This window comes from Orycteropus afer, unplaced genomic scaffold (genome assembly GCF_000298275.1).
Source record: "Orycteropus afer afer isolate SDZICR_OR568_19922 unplaced genomic scaffold, OryAfe1.0 scaffold00020, whole genome shotgun sequence".
In the NCBI taxonomy this organism is placed as follows: domain Eukaryota; kingdom Metazoa; phylum Chordata; class Mammalia; order Tubulidentata; family Orycteropodidae; genus Orycteropus; species Orycteropus afer.
Window position 1 is genome coordinate 8,050,604 of NW_006921607.1, and position 22,258 is coordinate 8,072,861.

Consider the following 22,258-nt stretch of genomic DNA (forward strand, 5'->3'; position numbering starts at 1 on the left):
AGACTAGGAAGAAGGAAGAGGCCGTCCACTTCTCAAAGAATTGGCCAGGGGAAACCTTATGAATAGCAAAGAAACACACGCTTATAGAAGCTGGCAAGTCCAAAGTTCTTGGATCAAATATCAAGCTGGAGGCTTTTCCCGACTCTTGCAGCTGCAGGGGCTGAGGAGCTCAAGGTTGACAGGCAGTATACTGGCTGTTGACTCCAACAAATGATGAATCCAAGATCTCCAGGCCAATGGTGGATTGTTCACTCATGGACAGTTGTAGGCAGCACAACAGAATCCCGATCCACAGAAGAGTGTCCCTTTTCCCAGGAGGTCCATAGATATACTGGAAGCAGGCCACACCCCTAGCGAAACTCCCTTTCAGTGGATTAGCTGCTCAAAACATAATCATCTGATCCCATCATGGGAATAACCACATCACAACTGCTTAAACCACACAGAATTGTGGTCCAGCCAAGTTGACACACAGCTCCAACTATCACCAAACACCAGGCTACAGATAAATACATAGACAACTGAGAAGGTCAGATGGGGGTCAGTGAGCAGGAATGTACCCTAGACCAATGACAGATTTGGCTGAAGATAATCTTGCACACATAAAAGTGATACAACGTAACCACAATCATTACAGAAGCAACAGAAGACAGAGTAATTCCTCAGAGAAAACCAAACACCTTGGGAGGAAGAACCACTGGGTCTTCCAACTCAGGACCATAGTATTGGGGGACACTAAGCTCAATTGGCACAACATAGTACATGAAAATCTTGTTCCACAACCTACTTTGGTGAGTAACGACTGGGGTCTTAAAAGCTTTTGAGTGGCCATCTAAGATGTAGCTAATGGTCTCCTCTTGTCTGAAACGAAGAAGAGTGAAGAAAATCAAGGACATTTGGAAACAATTAGTCCAAGGATATGATGGACCTTGACACCAGAAGAACTAGATAGTGGCTGGCTACAAATGCCAACCACTCAGGGAGGGATGAAAACTGGAGATTCTGGATAGAGTGGGAGGAAAAATGTGGAGCAAAATTAAAAAAATACAATAATACAATACAGAATTACTGGTCAGATGGAGTCTGGTGGGATCCCTAAGATTATGGCCCTGGGATACCTTTCAGGCCTGGGATAGGATTCACTCCCAAGGATTGGCTCTCAGCCCAACAGTAGAAAGACTTACATGAAGAACACCCAACGCTGGGCAATGCACCCACCTACTCTATGGAGATACACTCTTAGGAGCAATCAGCCATGAGGCACCAGAGGGGCAGCATTCACATGGAGGGAAAGCTGGACAGACAGGAGTGCATGGTTAAGAAGGGCACAGGGAGGGGGTGGGTCACAGAGAAGGGAGGGGAGGAGAGTGGATTAAGGTTGGGGATGGTAATTGGGGCATGAAATCAAAGGTACACGAATGTTGAATGTAACCAAATTTTGGTTTGTAAATTAGCACCAAAAGTACAATAATAAAAAGAAAAATACACCCTCACAGACCAACTTCACTAATCCATCAAGAATGACCTTTCTCATAGCTCAGAGGGCAGGAATGGATAGCAAAGATGGACACAGGGAAAAAAAAGGTAACTACGGGGAGGAAGTGGGAAGAAAGTTGTTATATTATGGGATTTGCAGTCAATGTCATGAAACAAAATGTGTATGAACTGCTGTATGGAAAATGAATTTGCTCTGTAAACTTCCACCCAAATCACAATTGAAAGAAAAAAGGAGAATGTGCCTTCTGGTGTTTCTGGAGTGACTCATGGATTAACTCATAGTATCCAGTATAGTAACTTTGACTTCAACCTACAGAGAATCCACTGGTAACTTTCAGTGAGTGAATTCCAAGATTCTTCACATCTCCCTATGAATAGATCTCAAGAAGAGTAGAAAACAGCATTACCTCATGGAGTTTGACGTTTCCAAGGAGAGTTTTCCTTTGCTCAAGTCTTCACTGCTTCATTGTGTACTTTCTGCTTTCCTTTACCCAAGGGCTTACATGAGGATGCAGGAGCATGACTGAAATGGTGCTCTTATCCATTTGGCACTTTAGAATGATGATTTTGGCTCTTCTTGTTGTTGTTAGGTGCCATCAAGTTGGCTCCAACTCATAGTGACCCTGTGTACAACAGGATGAAACACTGCCTGGTCCTGTGCCACCCTCACAATCCTTGCTATACCTGAGCCCATCATTGTAGCCACTGTGTCAATCAATCTTGTTGAGGGCCTTCCCCTTTTTCATTGGTCCTCCACTTTACCAAGCATGATATCCTTCTCCAGGGAATAGACCCTTCTGGCAACATGACCAAAGTAGGTCAAATGAAGTCTGGCCCTTCTCACTTCCAAGGAGCATTCTGGCTGAACTTCCAGGACAGATTTGTTCGTTCTTTTAGCAGTCCATGGTACTTTCAGTATTCTTTGTCAACACCATAACTCAAAAGCATCAACTCTACTTTGGTCTTCTTTATTCATTGTCCAACTCTCACATGCATATAAGATAAGTGAAAATACCATGGCTTGGGTTAGGCACACCTTAGTCTTCCAAGAGACATCTTTGCCCTTCAGCACTTTAAAGAGGTCTTTTGCCACAGATTTGCCCAGTGCAATATGTCATTTCATGTCTTGACTGCTACTTCCGTTGGTGTTGATTGTGGAACCAAGTAATATGAAATCTTTGACAACTTCAATCTTTTCTCTTATTTATTTTGATGCTGCTCATTGGTGCAGTTGTGGGGTTTTCATTATCTTTAGGTTGAGATGTAATCCATACTACAGACTGTAGTCCTTAATCTTCATCAGTAAGTACTTCAAGTCATCCTCACTTTCAGCAAGTAAAGTTATGTCATCTGCATATCACAGGTTGTTGATGAGTCTTCCTCCAATCCTGATGTCATGTTCTTCTTCATATAATCCAGCTTCTCAGATTATTTGCTCAGCATATGGATTGAATAAATATGGTGAAAGGATACAACCCTGACACACTCCCTTCCTGGTTTTAAACTATACAGTATCCTCTTGTTGTGTTTGAACTACAGCCTCCTGGTCTATGCACAGGTTCCTCATGAGTACAATGAAGTGTTCTGGAATTCCCATTCTTCTCAGTGTTATCCCTAATTCGTTATGATGCACACAGTTGAATATTTTTGTGTGGTCAATAAAACACAAATAAACATCTTTCTGGTATTCTTTTTTTTCAGCCAAGATCCATCTGACATCAGCAATGATATCCCTCATTCCACGTCCTCTTTTAAATCCAGCTTGCATTTCTGGAAGTTCTCTGTGAATATACTTCTGCAGCCATTTTTGAATTATATTCAGAAAGATTTTACTTGCATGTGATATCAATGACATTGTATGATAATTTCCACATTCTGTGGGATCACCTTTCTTTGGAATGGGTACAAATATGGATCTCTTCCAGTCAGTTGGCCAGGTAGCTGTCTTCCAAATCTCTTGGCATAGATGAGTGAGTGCCTCCAGTGCACCATCTCTTTGTTGAAACATCTCAATGGGTATTCCATCAGTTCCTGGAACCTTGTTCTTCACAAATTCCTTCAGTGCAGCTTCAACTTCTTCCTTCAGAACCATTAGTTCTTGATCATATGCCACCTCCTGAAATGGATGAACATTGACCAGTTCTTTTTGGTAGAGTGCTTTAACCACAGTGCCACCAGCCCTCCTTTCTCATGGCAAAGAAGGCAGTTATTCATGGAGCAATTATCTACACATTGCATATTCTCCTCCTATTCCTGACTTTCCTTCTTCCTCTGTGCTCCAGGCAAATAGAGACCAATTCTTGTGCCTTGAATGGCTGCTCTCAAGCTTTTAAGACCTCAGTCATTACACAACAAACTTGGAGGCAGAAGAGAAGCCCATTGACTGGGATGTCCCGTGAAACCATAACCCTAAACCTCCAAACCAAAGAAGCAAATCTTATGAGGTGGTTGCTTGTACATAAGCAGCCTCAGCAGCTACTCGTTGTGTGTATGTGTGTGTGTATGTGTGTATCTATCACAACTCTTGCCAATTCAACTTTTTACAGGTGTACAACTTATTGACAACAATTACAGAAATTGAATGTGCAACCCTACCCTTAATCAATGTGATTGTTCCATCACCGTCAATCTCCTCTTTCCACCTCCCTCCCACATCTGCTAACCACTAATAAACTTTGATTTCTATTCATTTGCCTTTTCTTGTCTTTTTATGTAGCTGAGATCATGCAATATTTGTCCTTTTGTGACCGATTCATCACATTTCACTCAGCATAATGTCTTCAAGCTCCATCCATATTGGAGCATGTGTCAAAACTTTGTTTCTTTTACTGACTGAGTAGTATTCCATTGTATGTACGTACTACATTTTGTTTATCTATTCATCTGTTGATGGGCATTTAGGATGTTTCCATCTCTTGGCTATTGTGAATAGTGCTGCAATGAACATTGCCATACAAGTGTCTGAGTCTGTGCTTTCAAATCTTTTGGGTATATAGTTCTATGTTTAGTTTTTTGAGGAAGTACTCTATTTTCCACAATGGCTGTACCATTTTGCATTTTCATCAGTAATGAATAAGGCTTCCAATTTCCCCACATTCTTGCTGACATTGTTATTATTATTATTATTATTATTTTTAAAACTTGGCCACGATAGTGGGTGTGAAATGGTACCTCAGTATCTTAATATAGTTTTGATTTGTATTTCTGTCGTGGCTAATGATATTGATCATCTTTTCATTTGTTTGGTGGCCATTTGAATGTCCTCTTAGGTGTAGTGTTTATTCAGTTGCTTTGCCCATTTTATGATTGGGTTATTTGTCTTTTTGTTAAGTTGTCAAAGTTTTATACGTATTTTGGTTATCAAATTCTTATTGGACAAAGTCTTCTTGTTTTGAGTAGTGTCATGGGTGGGAGGACACCTGTCCCAGGAGAGTGATGTGAAGATCAATTTAAGTTTGTCTTTTGAATGAGTCGGATCCGACTGTATGGCAGTGAGTTTGGTTCGGTTTGGTTTTGAATGATGCAAAATGCTTTAAAATATAAAGACTTGCTCCTGCTTTGGGGCTTTCATCTCCAGGCTGGAAGTCTGTGGCTCCTTCATGAGCTGTGGGCTTGGGGCTCAGACCAATAGCTGCTGGCTGTGTTACCTGCAGTGTTCAGCCCTGACTTGGCTCGGGGTGAGCCCTGGGCAAGGTTTCTGGGGCTGCTTCTCTCCTTACATGGAGAGGTAGTGTAGTGACTTCTCCTGAGGCCCTGAAGTCCCTGCCTCCAGCTCTGGCTCACCCCAGAATCCATCTCTGAGACTTCCCTGAGGCCTTTGCACCCAACCCTTTCCCCTTTGATGTTGTAGGTCATCTGTGCTAAATTTAAGGAGAGGGATTCTTTGCTTTGATTACTTCCCAGACAAAAACTTCCTGGGTAAGTAATATTCCTGTCATCCAGAAGCTGCTGGTCCTGTGGAGCTGGGATGAGGGCTGCTAGGGGTATGGGGATCCTCAGAGCAGAGGAGAAGGCCTTGCAGCACCCAGCCTCTGTCCTGCCTCCCGTGTCTCTGCTCTCAGGTACTAGGGTTGATGTGATACACAGGCTCTACTTGGGGTGGCAATGGAGGAGATGGGGGCAGGAAGGGCAGAGTGATTAATCAGAGTGATGCCTCCCATCTACCAAGCCTGTAGTCCTAGATCTAGCCCCAGGAGAAGGTTCTCAGTGTAGGCCCCTGGTGACCAATACCCTTTCTTGGCCTTAGTGACGGGTGGCTATGACCCCCTCATCCGCGTGTGGAACCCTTTGTTTTCAACAAAGCCTGTGTGGCTGATGAAGGGGCATCAGACCTCAGTGACACAGATCCTTGTGAGTGACACGAACCACAGCATCCTCATCAGCATCTCCAAGGACAAGGTACAGCCCTTATGGACCATGTCCCTCAGGGTTCCCCTCACCCAGTTCTTCCTATTCCTCAGGAAAGACACTGGCCATGGAATGATAATCTAGCTTGGCAAGTCTCATGGTCAGACAGCTATGAGGAGCCGAGGCTCAGAGGAATGGTGTGGGACCTCCCTGCCTTTGGTCCCACATCTGGCCAAGGGCCTAAAGGGGTGTGTGCGCGCGCTCATGTAGGACCACTGTGAGGCCATAGGTCTCTGAGCCCAGGCCGAGCCATTCCCAGACCTGAGTTCCTGGTAGCCCAGCCTGGTTGTTTACTTTGTGGCCCTGGGCAAGGCTCTTCCCTTTCCTGGGCCTCAGGCCCCTTATCCGTTTAATGGGTTGTTGAGTGGTTTAGGAGAGACCTGGCAGGTGAGGGAGCAGCGCAGTGCCCAGCACGTTGTAGGTGTGCAATGCACGTGGGCCACGCCTGCCCGGTCTGCTCCCAGACTCGAACTCACACCTCTCAGCTGTGCTTGTATTAACCTCCCACCCCCGCCCCGGCTGCCTGGCTGTCAAGACCTGACTGGACTTTTCTCAAACCCCCGAGACTCCCCTGCTCAGGGCCTCTGTCACTTTGCTCCTCTGCACCTGCTTGTTCAGGCTGGCACCTTACCTGCCAGGCTGCTAAAGACACCCAGCCAGAGCAGAGATGTGGGCCAGTGGCTGCAGGTACTCTGCCTCAGAGGGCAGGTCTGTGTTTTCCAGAACTCCATAGATTGAGAATGGCCAGGGGCGTTGGGGCCACCCAGGCCCCCTCCTGAGTCCACCTCTCCACTCGTGCTCTTGTATGGAGTTTTCACCGCAGCACTGTGAGATGGGCATTACCCCCTCTGTTGAAGGATCTGAGGGTGGAGGGGTGGGGACAGGCATGATTGCTGAAATGGTCATGGTCAATGAGCGATTGGCAGAGCCAGAATGTGGGCCAGGGTCAGGTCAATCCCAAGTCTATGTCCTTTCTAACACACTGTGGATGCTTTCGAGCAGGAGGGTCCTGGAACGGACTTCCATGGGGTTTCTAAGGAGGGTTCCTCCACCCGGAATGAGTGTGACAGGCTGCTCTGGGGAGAAACAGGTCTTTTTCGCAGCTATGTTGGTTGCCATTGTCTTATCTCAGTCTGGCTTTGTCTCATTGAGGCTGGGCAGGGCTGTAGCTGCAGCAAGTTGAGGACCTGGTGGGAGTGGGGATGGGGTGGGGGAAATACTGCATTTGGGCCTCAGTGGTTAGCCACTGAGCATCAGCTGCTCATGCAGGTAGGGCCGTGAGTAATGGCATGGGGTGCTGTGCCACCCACTCACTGTGGGCCTCAGTTTCTTCATCTGAACAGTAAGAGCAGCGTCTGTTATTGAGGTGTGATCGTGGCAGATACTTAGAAGATGTGCCTTAGGAGGGGCTTGGACAGTGTACACTTGGCCCCATTTGCAGGGAGTGTCCACAAGGCCTCAAGTGCCAGCTGCATCCCCCAGGACCACCCTCAGCTTCTTTGCCTGTTCTGTACCCCTAGAATATCCGGGTGTGGGACATGCAGGACTACGTGTGCCTCCAGTCCTTCTGCGGGAAGCTCTTTGCCCTGGGAAACTGCCCCATCACCAGTGCCTGCTTCCACAAGGACGACAGCCTCATCTGCAGCACCTATTCGGTGAGTGCGGCCCCTGGAGGGAGGCAGGTCATGGCCGCAGAGTAGAAGGGTGGCCATAGAGCCTGGGCTCTGATGTCTCACGGGGCCCCCAGGGGTGGTGCCGTCCTGCCCCTCCTGAGAAGGCTCTTCACTGTCATTGGGATGAAGCTGCTAAACTCCTTCATCTGAACCCTCAGAGTTTCCTGAAAGACTGTTTCTAGCTTCCCCTCAACCATCACTCCTGTGCTCTTAGCCTTTTTTTTTCCTGCTTGCACATCCTTCAGGCTCTTCTCTTGGAAGCCTACCCTGATGAGTTAGCAGACCCTCCTCCATGCTTCCTTGGCTCTGGGCCTTCCCTGGGTCATGGCCCTTTTCACTCTGTATTGTCTCCGTTACATGACTATCTTTCCTGTCAAATCATGAACTTCAGGAGGTAGGGGCCACACCTGAGCAGCCTCTCTGAAAGAGAAACCCTACATGGCCCTCTGTGAGCTATGACTTAGCTGGTGCCTATGTGTGAGAACTATCCTGACCCTTGTACCGTCTGCTGCCTGGCCACCCTGGCAGGGGGCACAGAAACAGTCCTTGTGCACTGGGCTGGCTCTCCTGCAGATGACAGTTTCTTGAGAAGTGGGGCTGGGGATTTTTAATCTCTTTGCTGAGTGCCACGGTGATGGCCAGCACTGGTTGAATTAAATCAGCCTTTGAAGTACATTTCAGGTCATCAAACTTTGTCAAACCCCTGCTCTTTGACAGGAGCTGAGAATATATTTGGAGCTCTGGTAGTGTAGTGCTAGACACTGGAACTTACAGGGTAGAAAAAGAACAGCTGATTTTAGTAGGAAATGCTGTGTTATGATAGATGCTTTAGGGAACACAGACAAAGGATTCTTTGCCTAGCCTGGGGCTGGGGGTGGTCAGGGAAGACTTCCTGGAGGAGGGGGCACTTGATTGAGGTATTAATCGTCTTAGACTTCATGAAATGAGAGGAACTTTGGGCTAGATTTCGACTTGAGGTTCTAGGAACACTATAGTTTGGGAGGCCCAACCCAGAGGAGTGGGGGCTTGGAGGAGGGGTGAGGGGTATCAGCAGGTCTGTGTATAGTCAGGATATCTTGATGTCTTGAGGTACTGGAAGTTTCTCCCTGGAGCTGGCCACTAAGGGCAGAGCCCTGCTGACTGCCCAGCCATCTTCCCTCTCCTCACCTGCAGATTGGGATCCTGAACGGGTACTTGGAGTCCCAGGGGCCTGGTAAAGTATGGGAGAAGACCACAACTCACAGATCCCCTCTGTGTGCTGTCCTTTACAGCAGGAGCTATAAGCAGGTGAGAGGGCCAGGGCTCACCTCTGGGCCAGGTGGAGTGCCAGGTGACACTGGGCAGGACCCAGAACTATGCTGGGTCTGTGCCTAAGGAACAGTCCATTCAGGGTGTGCAGAGCGGGCAGAACTCGTACAGCTTCCGTGGTGGTGCTGGGGACAGCGGCAGAGACCAGAGCCAGCCTGTCTGCAAGAGATCAGATCTGAGCTCCACCACTTGGTCATGGAATCGCCTAACTCCTTTGAGCCTCCGTGGCCTTGGCTGATGGCCATAGGTTAATTCTAGACAGGCAGCCATCTTAACAGGCCCTGTGAGATTGAACACCACTAATGTGTGGATGCCCTGCAAGGTCCCAGTGTGGATGCTGTTCCCGAGCACCTTTTTCCAGGGAAGCAGTAGTTTGGCTTAGTCTGTTGCAGGAAGGGAGGAGAGAGGCTCCGCAGCACACTGGTCTTGAGTAAAGTTCTCTGAGTTGGGTCGGGCAGCTGGGCACATGGAATTGTCCTCAAGATGTGGGAACAGAAATGGTTGCTGTTACCTTAGCCCACTCACATCAGGACCTCTTCTGTGGCCTGGGCTCTGGGCAGGCTGGCTGCGTCTGCTGCAGAGGTGACCTTTGGCCCTATGAGGCTGGAGCTCACCTCTTTGGACTTACCCCTGTCCTGGGTCCTGGCACTACCATCCCTCACTGCCTTGGAGCTTTTCAGTAGTACCTTCAACAAGTTTTTTTTTTTTTTTAAATATATTTTCTCTACCCTTTCTCGTTGTTCTCAGCAGGAGGCTTGGTCTGAAAGAGCCTCACCTGCTGCTGTTGCGTTCTAACAGCCATAATAACAGCAACATGTTTCATTGGGCACAGGGGCCATATTTTACTCTCAACATTCCCTTGCAAAACCCTGCTTTCAGGGGGTAGTTCATTTCTTTCTTCCTTTTTCTTTAGCCATAATTAAATGCTGCAGTGAATATCTTTTCCAAATTAGGGATTATATTCTCTGGATAGATTCTGATAAGTGCTATTTTTGAGTTAAAGGGACATCATCAAATAATTTCTACTGAAAGAACAGTGCCAGTTTGTATTGCCCATAACACAAGGAAGGGCCTGTTTCCAAAAGCAACTTATCCTGTAGCCAGGGGTCCTGGTAGTCCCGTGGAGGGAAGAGGAGAGGAGTGGGTGGAGGCTGCCCTTGGAGTGGGGATGCTGTCCTCTCTGGGAGCCCCCAGCTGTGTATGCTCCCCCACAGGTGGTGAGTGGCAGCCTGAAGGGCATGGTGAATGTGTGGGAGGTCACCACCGGCAGGAACATGATGGAGTTCTCTGTGGTGGAAGCCCGACACGTGGAGCTGACCGCCATGGCCCTGGACGAGTCAGAGCGGTGCCTGCTCACGGGGTTGCGTGATGGCACTATCAAGATGTGGAACTACAACACTGGCGAGTGCCTGCGGACCTTCCCCAATGTGGACCAACTGGAGGTCAGTCTGATATGCCAGCGGAGTCAGAGTGGGACTCTGGAGCAGCAAAACCCAGCTCCTGGGGCCCTGGCAGGCTCTGGGGTGAGACTGCCTGGCTGCAAACCTCCCTGAGCCTGTGTCCTCATGCACACAGTGAAGTTAGTAACCATACTGTACTTAGTAAGCTTTCCACAAAGGTTGTTATGTTGTTGTTATGTGCCATCGAGTCAGCCCTGACTCATAGCGACCCCTCCTTGGGTTTCTGAGGCAGTATCACTACGGAAGTAGGATTGCCCAACCTTCCTTCCGAGGAGTGGCTGGTGGGTTTGAACTGCCAGCCGTCTGGTTAGCAGGCAAGTGTCTTAGCCACTTAGGTACCTGTAATTTCATAGCATTTTTTATCCCACAAATTGGAGTTTTGGATTACATGTCTAGCTATTGAGTTGGATCTGACTCATAGCAACCCCTCCTTGAGTTTCTGAAGCGATATCTCTATGGAAGTAGATTTTCTAGTCTTCCTTCTGAGGGTTTGAACCACCAGCCTCTGGTTAGCAGTCAAATGCCTTAGGCACTATGCCACCAGAGGTCCCAGAAGTGGGGTCAGGTGAATCAAAGCCACCCATATTCATCCCTATTTGGAAAGTGCCTGGCAGGGTTAGAGTGTGGCCTAGAGCAAAGCCAGCTGCCCCACTTTGGGATGTGAGCCATTACCTTGACCTCTATGACATAGTCTTTTACTCAACTCAGAAGAATTTGAGCAAGAAACCAGGGCTTTGAGTATTGGTCCAAATTCCTACTATCAAGTAGATATTTGAGCTTATCCAGCCAGGTCTGTTCCCCAGTTTTCTCCTCATAAAATGGACTTGGATACTTATTCTAGCTGTTTCCTCTAAGTATATCAGTGTTTATGAGATAATGGGATGTAAGAACACTTTGAAAAATATATGGTGGTATCAAGTAGAAGAATTCTCATCATGATTGAGTGTTTTGACTTTTTGCTGGGTACTTTTAGGAAGACATTGGGGGCCCAGAGCCATTTTCTCTGAGGACCCCTAGAATTTCACTTTCTTTCATCTTCAACAGATTAGTGGGATTGTCCATATGAACCAAGTGTTCTACGTGACAGGATGGAGTAAGAGAATCACTTACATGAGGTGAGTAGGGTAGATATTCTCTCTTTATTCCAGATGGGTTCCTACATTCTTAGTTTTCCTGGTGATTGGAACTCCAAGCAGGAAATTGGTAGTGGGTAATGTTCATTGTTTCATCTGCTCATCTATTCATTAATTCTTTTATCACTTCATTGAGGCTGATAAATTCAAGCTTTGCACTACATGCTGAGGATGAGTATGAACAAGAATAATGGAGTCTCTGTCCTCCTGGATCTTAATAGTTTAGTGGGGAAGAAGGCAGGTACTAGTCAAATAATTTAATTTATAATTATAAAATATGTTAAGTACACTGGAAGAAAATGTACAGGTACAAAAAAGTCAAGGAGGCCACACCTTCTGACCTCCTCTAACCCCACAAGAGGAAGACAGAATCACCATCAAGAGCTCAAGGCCAGACATCTGCCTCCCTCCAGCCCTTTCACCAACCGTTCCTCCCAAAGTACCCACCACCTCTCTCCTGGGTCCGATAATTCGCTGCAGTAGCCACACAGAACTCACAGATTATGGGGTTTATTAGGGAAGCACCAGGCTACAATTCAAGTTCAGGAAAAACTCTCAGTCTCTCTCCTTGCCCACAGTCTCTCTCCTAACAGTCTCTCCCAGTCTCTCTCCCAACAGTGCATGTCCCTCGGTGTCTCACTCAGCAATGTGTGTCTCTTGCATCTCTTTCCCAGCAGCGCGTGTCTCTTTCAGGAGCGTGTGTCTTTCATCAGCATGTCTTCCTCAACCAGCAGTCATAGAGAGACTTCTTCTGCCTCTAGGAGGCCTCTTTTTGAGCCTGGCAGAGTGGCCAAACTAACCAATCATAACATCAGAATTCTAAGCACCTGAGAGAGAGCAGGAACCTCCCAGAACATTGCTTTGTGTTGTGCCCAACAGAAATACCCCAGGTGGATAACTTTTACAATCAGGAGCTCCTCAGTCCCTCACAGAAAATTCCACCACAGAGTTTACAAAGACTTATGGCTAGAAAAGAAACACTAAGTAATGTACTACACCGCAACAGGTTTCTATGGAGAAGGGAGGGGAACCTTATTTTGTCTTAGAGCATAGTCAGAAAAACTGCTGAGGATGTTGGAAATGAAGGGTGAGCAGGAGAGATCTCAGTGGAGCAGTGAAGGGCTTGGGATGGGGTGAGCATATCCAGGAAGAGGGGGCAGCATGTGCAAGGGCCCTTCCCCTCTAGGCCATGGTTTCCCTTTCTATAGCCCTTGATCCTTACTCAGGTATCTGAATGGGGTGAATTTAGGTACATTATCTATAAGATTAACTTATGAGGACTGGGCCTTTATAGTAGGCACATAGCAGGTATTTAGTAAGTGAGGTCCGTCAGGGAGGAGTTCACCCCTGCTGTGCCACTTGAGAGTATCCTTGTCTGAGTCCAATCCCAGAATCCTAAAGATTTCAGTGTTCTCCCTAATAGGGCTTTAAAGGTTGAGTTCTCAGCCCTTCTGCCTCTGACCATGTGCACAGGTTCCATAAGACCAAGCCGATGCTCTTGTGCTACCAATGGCAGACCTTCCACACGGAGGATGTCCTGAGCATGGCCAAATACCAGAACCAGTTCCTTGGGACCTCCTCCTACAATGGGGACATCTTGTTCTGGAACGTCAACTGGTTCAAGCCCATCTTGAAGTTCAATGCCTCTGAGAGCCCTTTGCCTTCACAACCTACGAAGGTATGGTCAACAGGAGCATGTTGCTCTCTCATCTTTCTCTCAGTTGTGGGTCAGAATCATATAGATTTTGGGGGTAGAGAGAACCCCAGGATGTAGCAGGGATGGTGAGGATATTTTCTGGAGGAAGTTGGGGGTTCTGTTCCATCTGAAGTTGGGAAGTAGGTACCACCCTGAACTCTGGACTTGTGAAAAGTTTCCTCCTTGGTTTGAAAGAGCCCAGAGTGAGGACAGTGGTGATTCAGTGATAGTTTTCTCACCTCCCATGCAGGACATCTGGGTTCAGCTCGCAGCCTACACACTCAGAGGCCACCACGCACCAGTCAGTAGAGGTTTATGTGTTGCTAATGGTGCTGAGCAGTTTTCAGCAGAGCTTCCAACTAGGACAGACTAGGAAGAAGGGGTTGGAGATCTGTTCCTGAAAATCAGCCAATGAAAACCTTATGGATCACAATAGTCTTATCTGCAGATGGTCATGGGGATGGTGCAGGACTGAACAACATTTCTTCCCATTGTACATGAGGTCTCCATGAGTTGGGGCCAACTTGATGGCAGGTAACAGCAAAACAACAGTGGTAGTAGAGGTGGGTCCTCAGTGCAATAGGGCATGAATGAGGAAGCAGATAACGCTGCCAGGGAAAGAGACTTCCTTGGGGGAGGCTGGCAGGCTTTAAAGAATTATTTCTGTTTTTAGTTAACAATGACAACAAGAACAACAATCAAAACTGACACGTTGACTCCTTGCACACTGTCCCTCTGCTTTATGTGTACAATATGGTTAAGCCTCACAGCAACCCTGTGTGGTAAGCTCTATGATGGTCCTCACTTGACAGATGAGGAAACTGAGACACAGAGAGGTTAAGCACCTTATTTAAGATCACACAACCAAGAAGTGGTAGAGTCAGGATCTAAATCCAGGAAGTCTGACTCCAGAACCTAATGGTGCTCAGCCTGTCCTTGCTAGTAGATTACTCACTCCTAGAAGATGGTTCATGTCTTACCTGTCACTATTACCTGTTACTGCTGTGGGCTCACTGGGTCTGACAAAACCTGTGTGGTCTCTGGATTATTGAATTGTAGCAGATTACAGCTGGATTACCAGTTTATTTTAGCAGATTACCTTGGATACAAGGTGACCTTAGGGTCACCTCGTCAGTGGTCTTAAACTGTGTTGCACAGAGATGCTTGGCAACTACTGTAAGGGTCAGGGGATGTTCTGGTGAGTGGGGCTTCCCCAGAAAAAGCAGCTCGGCTTTGATGTGTTCCACCCTTTGGAGCTTCCTTTAGGATAGAAAACAACCTCAAACGTATTTGGAAACCACTGTCCATTTTAAAGGTGAGGAGAGAGTCCCTCCCAGGAACCTATGGCTATTCAGGGCATTGGCAGTCAGCCCAGGGAAGGAGTTACTCTTGCTCAATGCTTTTAAAGAGCTCAGTTTCTGGGAAGCAGACCCTGGGATGGCTGGAAGAACCCATGGTGCTGTCACTCCAGCCATCTCAGGCTGGGGAGGCCCAGCAGTTCCCTCTGGGACATTGCAACACCTCAGGGGCTGCTTTCTTTCTGGTGCAGGTGCAAGGAATGGACAACTACCCTAATCAGAACTACAGGGTCAGCAAGCCCTGCATAGAGCAGCAGAAGTGGGCATACAAGGCCTTCCCACAGTACAACAACCCCCAAACCAGGATTATGAACAATGCCAGCCTGAGGCGGACCCTGACGTCAGCCCCTCCAGTGATGAGATACTTGAGAGAAAAAGAGCCTGGCTGGCGTAGGTTCCTGCAGGTAGGAGTGAGGGCCAGGCCAGTGACCACCTTGGTCAAACACCTGGGGTTTGCTTGCTTACTTGTTTGTTTTCTTGTTTGAATGTACTTGTTCCACAGTGCCTTCAGGTCAGTCAACTCTTCCATTTTGAGAATTGCTGCCTGGTACAGTACTTCCCTGTTTTGGGCCCAACAGTGGTGACAGCAGTGGCTGCCACTTTATCTAACCTGCTCTGCTGCCTTGAGCCTTGGTCCGTCCCAAGAGCACAGTCAATACCAAGTCTGAAAGCTTGGACAGGACCAGAAGAGAACACACCCATAGAACTTAAAACTGGATATTTGGTTTTGGGTTACTTTCCTCATCCTCAAGCTCAAGTCACTTGACTCTGGGCCTGCCCACTCAGGTGCAGAGGTGAGTTTCAGGGGCCTGCCTACCTTCTCCCAATAAACCCCACCTCCCTTGAGACCAGGCTCCAGTGACCTGAGGCCCAGAAGAGCCAGCCCACATTCCTCCTCCTCTGTAGTCTTCATTTCTGCCCCAGGATTAACCCTTCCAGGAGTGATTGAACTTGCATCCCAAGGATGAGCAACTCTCTCCCTATTCACAGGGAATAGTTTGGCCTCAGACCTATAGCAACCCAATTATGAGTACCCCTTGTGTGGGCTATGGAAGAAGAACCATATACATTTTTTCTTCAATCAAAGTCTGATTACCATACCTGGGAATTAAAGCTTGAATGAGAAAACTCTACCTTCTCAAAACGTACAGTCATCAACAGGCATAGGACAATCTAGACCTAGATCCAACTTGATCTGCTAGGACTAATTCTGCTGCAATGTGAACACAATTTACATTACTATGAGACACTCATACCATCTTAGTATGAATCATCAAGGGTATGACATTGCATTCAAAGTCCTGTAGACATAATTTGGATGTATCACAAATGATTAAGCCAAGGCTGCCCAAGACTTCAAGACACCAGCTGCAAATTCAGAGGTCTCCAGGGTAGCTACAAATTTTGGGATTCCCACTACCTTCTTGGGTTTGACAATTTCCTAGAACAACTCATAGAACTCAGGAAAGTGCTGTACTTAATGATTACCGTTTTATCACATAAAGGGTACAAAAGAAGAGAAGCATAGGGAAAGATAATGGAGGGTCCCCAATGTGGAGCTTCTGTCTCCTTAAGGATGTGTTACCCTCCTGTAAATTGGTGCTGCCTGTCACCAAGCAGGAAGCCCATCCGAGCTTCAGTGTCTAGAGTTTTTATTGGGATCTCATTACGTAGGCATGATTGATGGAACCACTGGTTGAACTCACTCTCCAGTCTCTTTCCTGACTCAGAAGTTGGGCTGATATAACATGGTGTGTCTTTCTAGCACGATGGCCCCCAAGAGTGACCCAAGTGTCACTTCCTTGACATAGCTTGTCTGGTGTGGTCTGGAGAACAAAAGTACTGTAATCACACAGGAAATTCCAAGGGCTTAGAGGTTACCTCTCAGGAACTAAGTACAATGACCAAATTCTTTGGGCAAAGTAATTCTCCACTCCACCTTTTATCCCCACCTTTAACCCGGGTGGTCTCTTCTAGGTCAAAGGAAAGGTCTTCCTCGAAGGCTCTGCTAGTAACCTAAAATGGAGATTTTCTAGCAACCAAGTATCTTCAGACCCAGTATCCACTAGACACCTGCTGTACTTTTCACGTGGTGGCTCATCTACGAGTCGGCTGTGGGGTGGCTCCTCTTTCATTGTCTGTTTCTGATCTCTCCCTTGGTGTGGAGAGACACCTCATGATGACCTGTTGTGTGTGTGTGGGGACATTTTGCTTTCCAGAAACCTGTCAGTGCTGGAAGCTCCAGGAAGCCAAACATTTCCTATGGTGAACAGTCATTTCCCAGAGAGATTGAAAAGAGGAAAAGGGAGCCCCAGAGGAGGATGATACTGAAGACTGTCAACGCATCTGTGGAGAAGGTTGGCCATGCTCAGCCGGGTCTGGGTTGCCATCCAGGAGGGAGCAGTCAGGAGGGGGCTGGGAAACAGTCACTATGAGCCTGGAGGGCCCTGGGATAGGGGTCCAGTGGACTCTCCTAAGCAGCTCTGGAGGCATGATGGAGATGATGATGCCCCTGAGGACTTGGGCCTCAGGTCTGCTGTGTCTGGGGCAGCTCCTCGAGGGTTGGGAGGTGAGCGGGATCCCCTCCTATTTGGTGGGTTGGGCTGGGAAGCAGAAGAGGTGGCATTTCTAGGATCCACTGTTAAAATGCCTTCTGTTACCTGGTAGGGTGTTTTGTATGACACACTAGTGGGTCTTGGTTCATCCCCATTCTTCTCTCTTTCTCCTGTACCTTTTTCCTTTCTGACCCTGGTTACTGTTACGGTAGTGCTTCCTCCCCCTCCTGAAAATATAGTTTTGTTAGGTGGCAGAGCTGCCACATTACCTAGCTCCAGGGGACCAGGACTGTGTCCCGTTGTATGAGCTGGAAAGCCTGAAGTGGCTGGATGTTCTCTCTTCTAGTTCTGAAATTTCTTTCCTCTCTTTTTAAAAAATACCTTAAATATTTTTAAAGTAATGCTTGCTATTGTTGTTATGTGCCGTGGAGTCAGACCCGACTCATAGTGACACCTCCTTGGGTTTCCGAGGTGGTATCACTATGGAAGTAGATTGCCCAACCTTCCTTCCGAGGAGTGGCTGGTGGGTTTGAATCGCCAGCCTTCTGGTTAGCAGTCAAGTGCCTAAGGCACTAAGTAATGCTAAATGATTAAAAAAAAAAAAAGAAAGAAAGGAAGAAAAAAATGTATAAAAGTATATAAGGCAAAAATAAGTCCTCCACATCCCACTCCACCCCCGCCACTCCCCTATAGTAGCCACTGCTGACAGACTAGTTTTAGCCTTTAATATATATATATATATATATATATATATATTTTAGACCTGTAATGTAAAATCATAGTGATGTTGTGTCATTTGATTTTTTTCAAACTTAACAATGTATCATGCATATAATTTAGATTCATCTATTCTTTAAGAACATAAGTTATTATGTTCTTGTTAAGAATTGCAGACCAGTGCCAGTTGCTGTCCAGTCTACACTGGCTCATTGTGGGGACACCCCCTGTATGTCAGAGTAGAATTGTGTTCCATAGGGTTTTCAATGAAGTAGGTTGCCAGGCCTCTCTTCTGACGTACCTCTGGGTAGACGCAGACCTCTGACATTTTGGTTAAGAGCCCAATGTGTGAACCCCGGGACTCCAGTAATTGCATAACCCCTTGTAGTTTGAATATCAGAAGTGATACGCCAATCTCATATCGACAAGTATGTAGTTGAGTTCCAATCTGCATTGAACATTCTTGTCCACACATTTTGGTACACTTGTGTGAGTAGATTGAAAAACTGGTCCTGGGAAGCAGAATTGCCAGCAGACCCATCCCTTTAAATTCATGAATCTGATGTTACTCCACTGGCCTAGGAAATAGAGATAGTGGAGTGGATGGTGTTGTGTGGAGCTGAAGTGAATGTTCATGCTGCTCCAGTGCTGTGCTTTCTGGAAGGTCCTGGGTGTGGCTTACGGAAAGCTAGTCTAGTCTAGGGGAGCTCTGGTAGCATAGTGGCTAAGGCACTTGACTGCTAACCAGAAGGCTGGAGGTTCAAAACTACCAGCCACTCCTCGAAAGGAAGATGGGGCAATCTACTTCTGTAGTGATACTACCTCAGAAACCCAAGGAGGGGTCGCTATGAGCTGGGTTCAACTCGATGGCACATAACAATAAAAACAGTCTAGTCTAGGCAGCTGGGGACCTGAGCTACCGTCTCTCATACCCATGCAATCACAAGGAAAGATCTCACCTGCTCTGACTGGCTCTGTGGACCAAACACTATTCATCTGCCTCCAGACTGCTGAGTAGTTCTGCTTTCATGCCCATCACTCTTCCTGAAGTGGCTTCTTGAGCTTAGAGAGGACATTCACTTACATTTCCCAAAGCTGGGACCAGGAAATGGTGTTTTCTTCCAGTCTTTTCCACTGTAAAGTTAAGTATTTTACCCTTGAGAGGTGGGGCAAGATGATAAGGTAAGTGGTTGCTCCCATTTATCCCCTAGCAACTAACCCAGTGAACAATGAGTGCAAACAAACATAGACTCAGATCTCAGAACACTGGGTAGCAGCTGAGGTGTTGGAGAGTCAAGGAACGAGAGAGGAACACGTGTGACACAGAAGCTGGGAGAATCTACTTGCTAAAATCTGGACCCCTTGCTCACTCACTACAGCTATTTTGGGATGGGATTGGGCAGAACCCCAGACAAAGTACATAGAACGGGATCTAAACTGAGGAAGCTATAGACTGTGGGATATAGCTATATCCCACAGCAGATAGGCTGTGGAAGTTCTTGAGTTGTACTCTTGAGAGGGAGTGAAGGGAGACCATGGTATGCTGCCAAACAGTGCTGTTGAATCTCATTGAGACCCTAGGCTGATGGGCACTAGGACTGGGAGGAGCTGAAAGGCACCAGGGTGAGAGAAATACTCCAGATAAGCAACACAAAGGGAAGCAACTGACTCCCTGCCCACACTGGGGCACTGTGGGAGAGCATGTGCAGTGGTGCCTGGAAGGGGAGGACATAGAACACTCCACATCTTTGCCACAGGAGAGCTGAGCACCACTGCTTGCACCAGCATCTGTGGCCAGCTAAAATCCACTCTGCAGGCATATTGACCTCTGGAGGCCAGGTATCCAGAACTTCAGTCCCAAAAAAGGCCTAAGGGTAAGACTGTCTTCTAGTGGTTCTCAAGAGAATATAGCAGAGTTAAATACACCAAACATGATCAAGAAAATTTCCCATGAAATCAGAAAACAATTTAAACTTCATTAAAAAAAAAATAGATATCAAAGTGGCCCAACTTCAAAACAGTAAAACAAAAAATCAAAAGAGAAGAAGGACCTGAAAAGGAAAACCTGAAGAAGGAGAAATTTCTCTTCTGGAGGCCAGGTTAATGCAAAAAATAGAAAACTTTCAAATGGTGGTGGTAAATATGTTTAAAGAAAGCAAAAAGCATACAGAAAACAAAATAACAGACACCAAGAAGCAAATGGAGGAACAAAATGAGAGACTCAAGAAGAAAATTGAAGACATCAGTAAAACAGACTAATAGAATGCAAGAATAAAGCAACTGAATTAGAAAAAGCAAGAGAAACACAACAATAAAAACCATTAGACACAAGTTAGAATGGTGAAGTGAAAGATAGAATACAACTCTTCCTCACTTACCAATGATCTTGTTATCTGACATTTCTCATTTACAACAATAGTAAGAAATCTACTATTGACTGTTCTGTGCATTAACAACACATGTCTGGCCATAACTAATGCAAAGGTCTAAGAGAGAGGAATGCTGACTGTGATGGTCAAGGTTACGTGTCACCTTGGCTGGGCCATGATTCTCAGTGGTTTGGCAGTTATGTAATGATGTGGTCCTCTTCCATTTTCACATAATGCTGACTTTTGCATAATGACTTAACCTTTGGAACCTAACCATGTCATTAAATGAGGAGTGGGTGTAACTGAACTTATCAAGTCTCAAGAAAACAAGAGAAAAAAATAAAGTGAACAAAGCCAAATGGAATTTGGGATTCAGTTAAGAAATCTAACAGAATTATTGAAATTCTAGAGCACCATGACAATAATAAAGGTATAGGAAGAATTTTCCAAGAGATAAACAGAAAATTTCCCAGACCTGAACAGAGAACCAAACCTGCAGATACAGGAAGCTATGGGAACTCCAATGAGAGGAAATATGAAAAGATCAACTCTGTGCCACAGCCTAATAAAAATTCTGAAAACCAAAGACAAGGAGAGAATTGTGAAAGCAGCAAGTGAGAAACACAGTATAACATACCAAGGATCTTTCATAAGAATTGTGTGGATTTCTCCTCAGAGTAACTCTAGAGGACAGAAGACAGGGGAGCAACATATATAAAATATTGAATGAAAACAGTTGCCAACCAAGAATTCTTTACTCAGCAAAGTTGTAATTCAAAAATGAGAGATAAATCAAGATATTCCCAAATAAACAGAAGCTCTGCGAATTTGCCACTATGAGACCAGTTCTGCAAGTATTACTCAAAGGAATTCTCCAAATGGAAAGGCAAGAACATTGCACAAATACACAGATCTATATTCAGGGGGAAGAAAAATTAGAGAGAGTTTGAAAAAATTGAAAAAATCTCAAGTGTGGTAGTTAAGTTTGTGTGTCAACTTGGCTGGGCCTGGTTGAGTGGCTGGGCAGCTGGATGTAGTATTCCCCATGATGAGACTAGTAATCGACTCCATGGTGGAATCTACTGTGAGCAACTGAATAGCTGCCTTAGAGATGTGGTCTGCTTAAGGAGAAGCCTTGGGGATGTTGTTGTTGTTGTTATGTGCCACCGAGTTGGACCGACTCATAGTGACCCCTCCTTGGGTTTCCAAGGCAGTATCGCTACGGAAGTAGATTGCCCCATCTTCCTTCTGAGGAGTGGCTGGTGGGTTTGAACCGCCAGCCTTCTGGTTAGCAGTCAAGTGCCTTAGGCACTATGCTACCAGAGCTCCCAAGGAGAAGGGATAGTCACTAGCATATGTTATACTTGAACCCTGCATATAGCCATGCCATTGTTCAGCAGCCTGGCATGCTCTGCCGACCTTGGGACTTCCAATGGACTTGAATTAATGGCCTGCTGTGTGGTTTGGTAACATCAGGACTGTGCCTTTTTACTTGTCAACCTTGGTCTTGTCAGTCTCAGCAGCCAGCAACTGAGTGAAGAAAAGCCTCTAGCTTCAGTGGGCCAGAAGCAGGAGTCAGAGCTGAAGCCCAAGGTTGAGGGGCTTTTATCTAGCCCTTAGAGCCTGGCACTTTGAACTTGGACTTAAAGCCTCTAAATTGAAAGAATAAACCCCTGTTTGTTAAAGCCATCCCATTTGTGGTGTATTCCTGTCACAGTGGCACTAGGTAACCAGAACATCAAGCAATCATAAGGACCAAATACATGATATTTTCAGAATAAACTCAATAATACAATCCTGTGAACAGTACAATACCAAGTCTATAAGAACAAAGTATAAAGCAAACTTACCAGATTTAGGATATACAATGATGTTAATTCACCAACAGAAATGGAGGAGGGAGCAGTATATCAGGAATAGATTTACTATGTTAAGGTTGTACATTATTCGTCATTCTTATGTTAAATGTTATTGCAATTGTAAGACAAAATTCTAGCCAACAGAATTCAGCAACATTATATATAGCAACATAATATATATGTATATGTATGTGTGTATATATGTATGTGTGTATGTATATATATA

At 46.2% G+C, this 22,258-nt stretch overlaps 1 protein-coding gene across 1 annotated transcript in view; it reads left to right on the forward strand.

Moving 5' to 3' along the window:
* The window catches only part of EFCAB8 (EF-hand calcium binding domain 8), a 127,272-nt gene that overhangs the window by 68,021 nt on the left and 36,993 nt on the right, over positions 1-22,258 (forward strand). Inside the window, exons 11-19 of the mRNA XM_007934719.2 lie at positions 5,348-5,415; positions 5,744-5,895; positions 7,425-7,559; positions 8,751-8,864; positions 10,100-10,327; positions 11,390-11,460; positions 12,952-13,156; positions 14,724-14,969; positions 16,752-16,889. Coding sequence (XP_007932910.2) covers positions 5,348-5,415; positions 5,744-5,895; positions 7,425-7,559; positions 8,751-8,864; positions 10,100-10,327; positions 11,390-11,460; positions 12,952-13,156; positions 14,724-14,969; positions 16,752-16,889 — 1,357 coding nt within the window. The remainder of the gene's footprint in view (positions 1-5,347; positions 5,416-5,743; positions 5,896-7,424; positions 7,560-8,750; positions 8,865-10,099; positions 10,328-11,389; positions 11,461-12,951; positions 13,157-14,723; positions 14,970-16,751; positions 16,890-22,258) is intronic.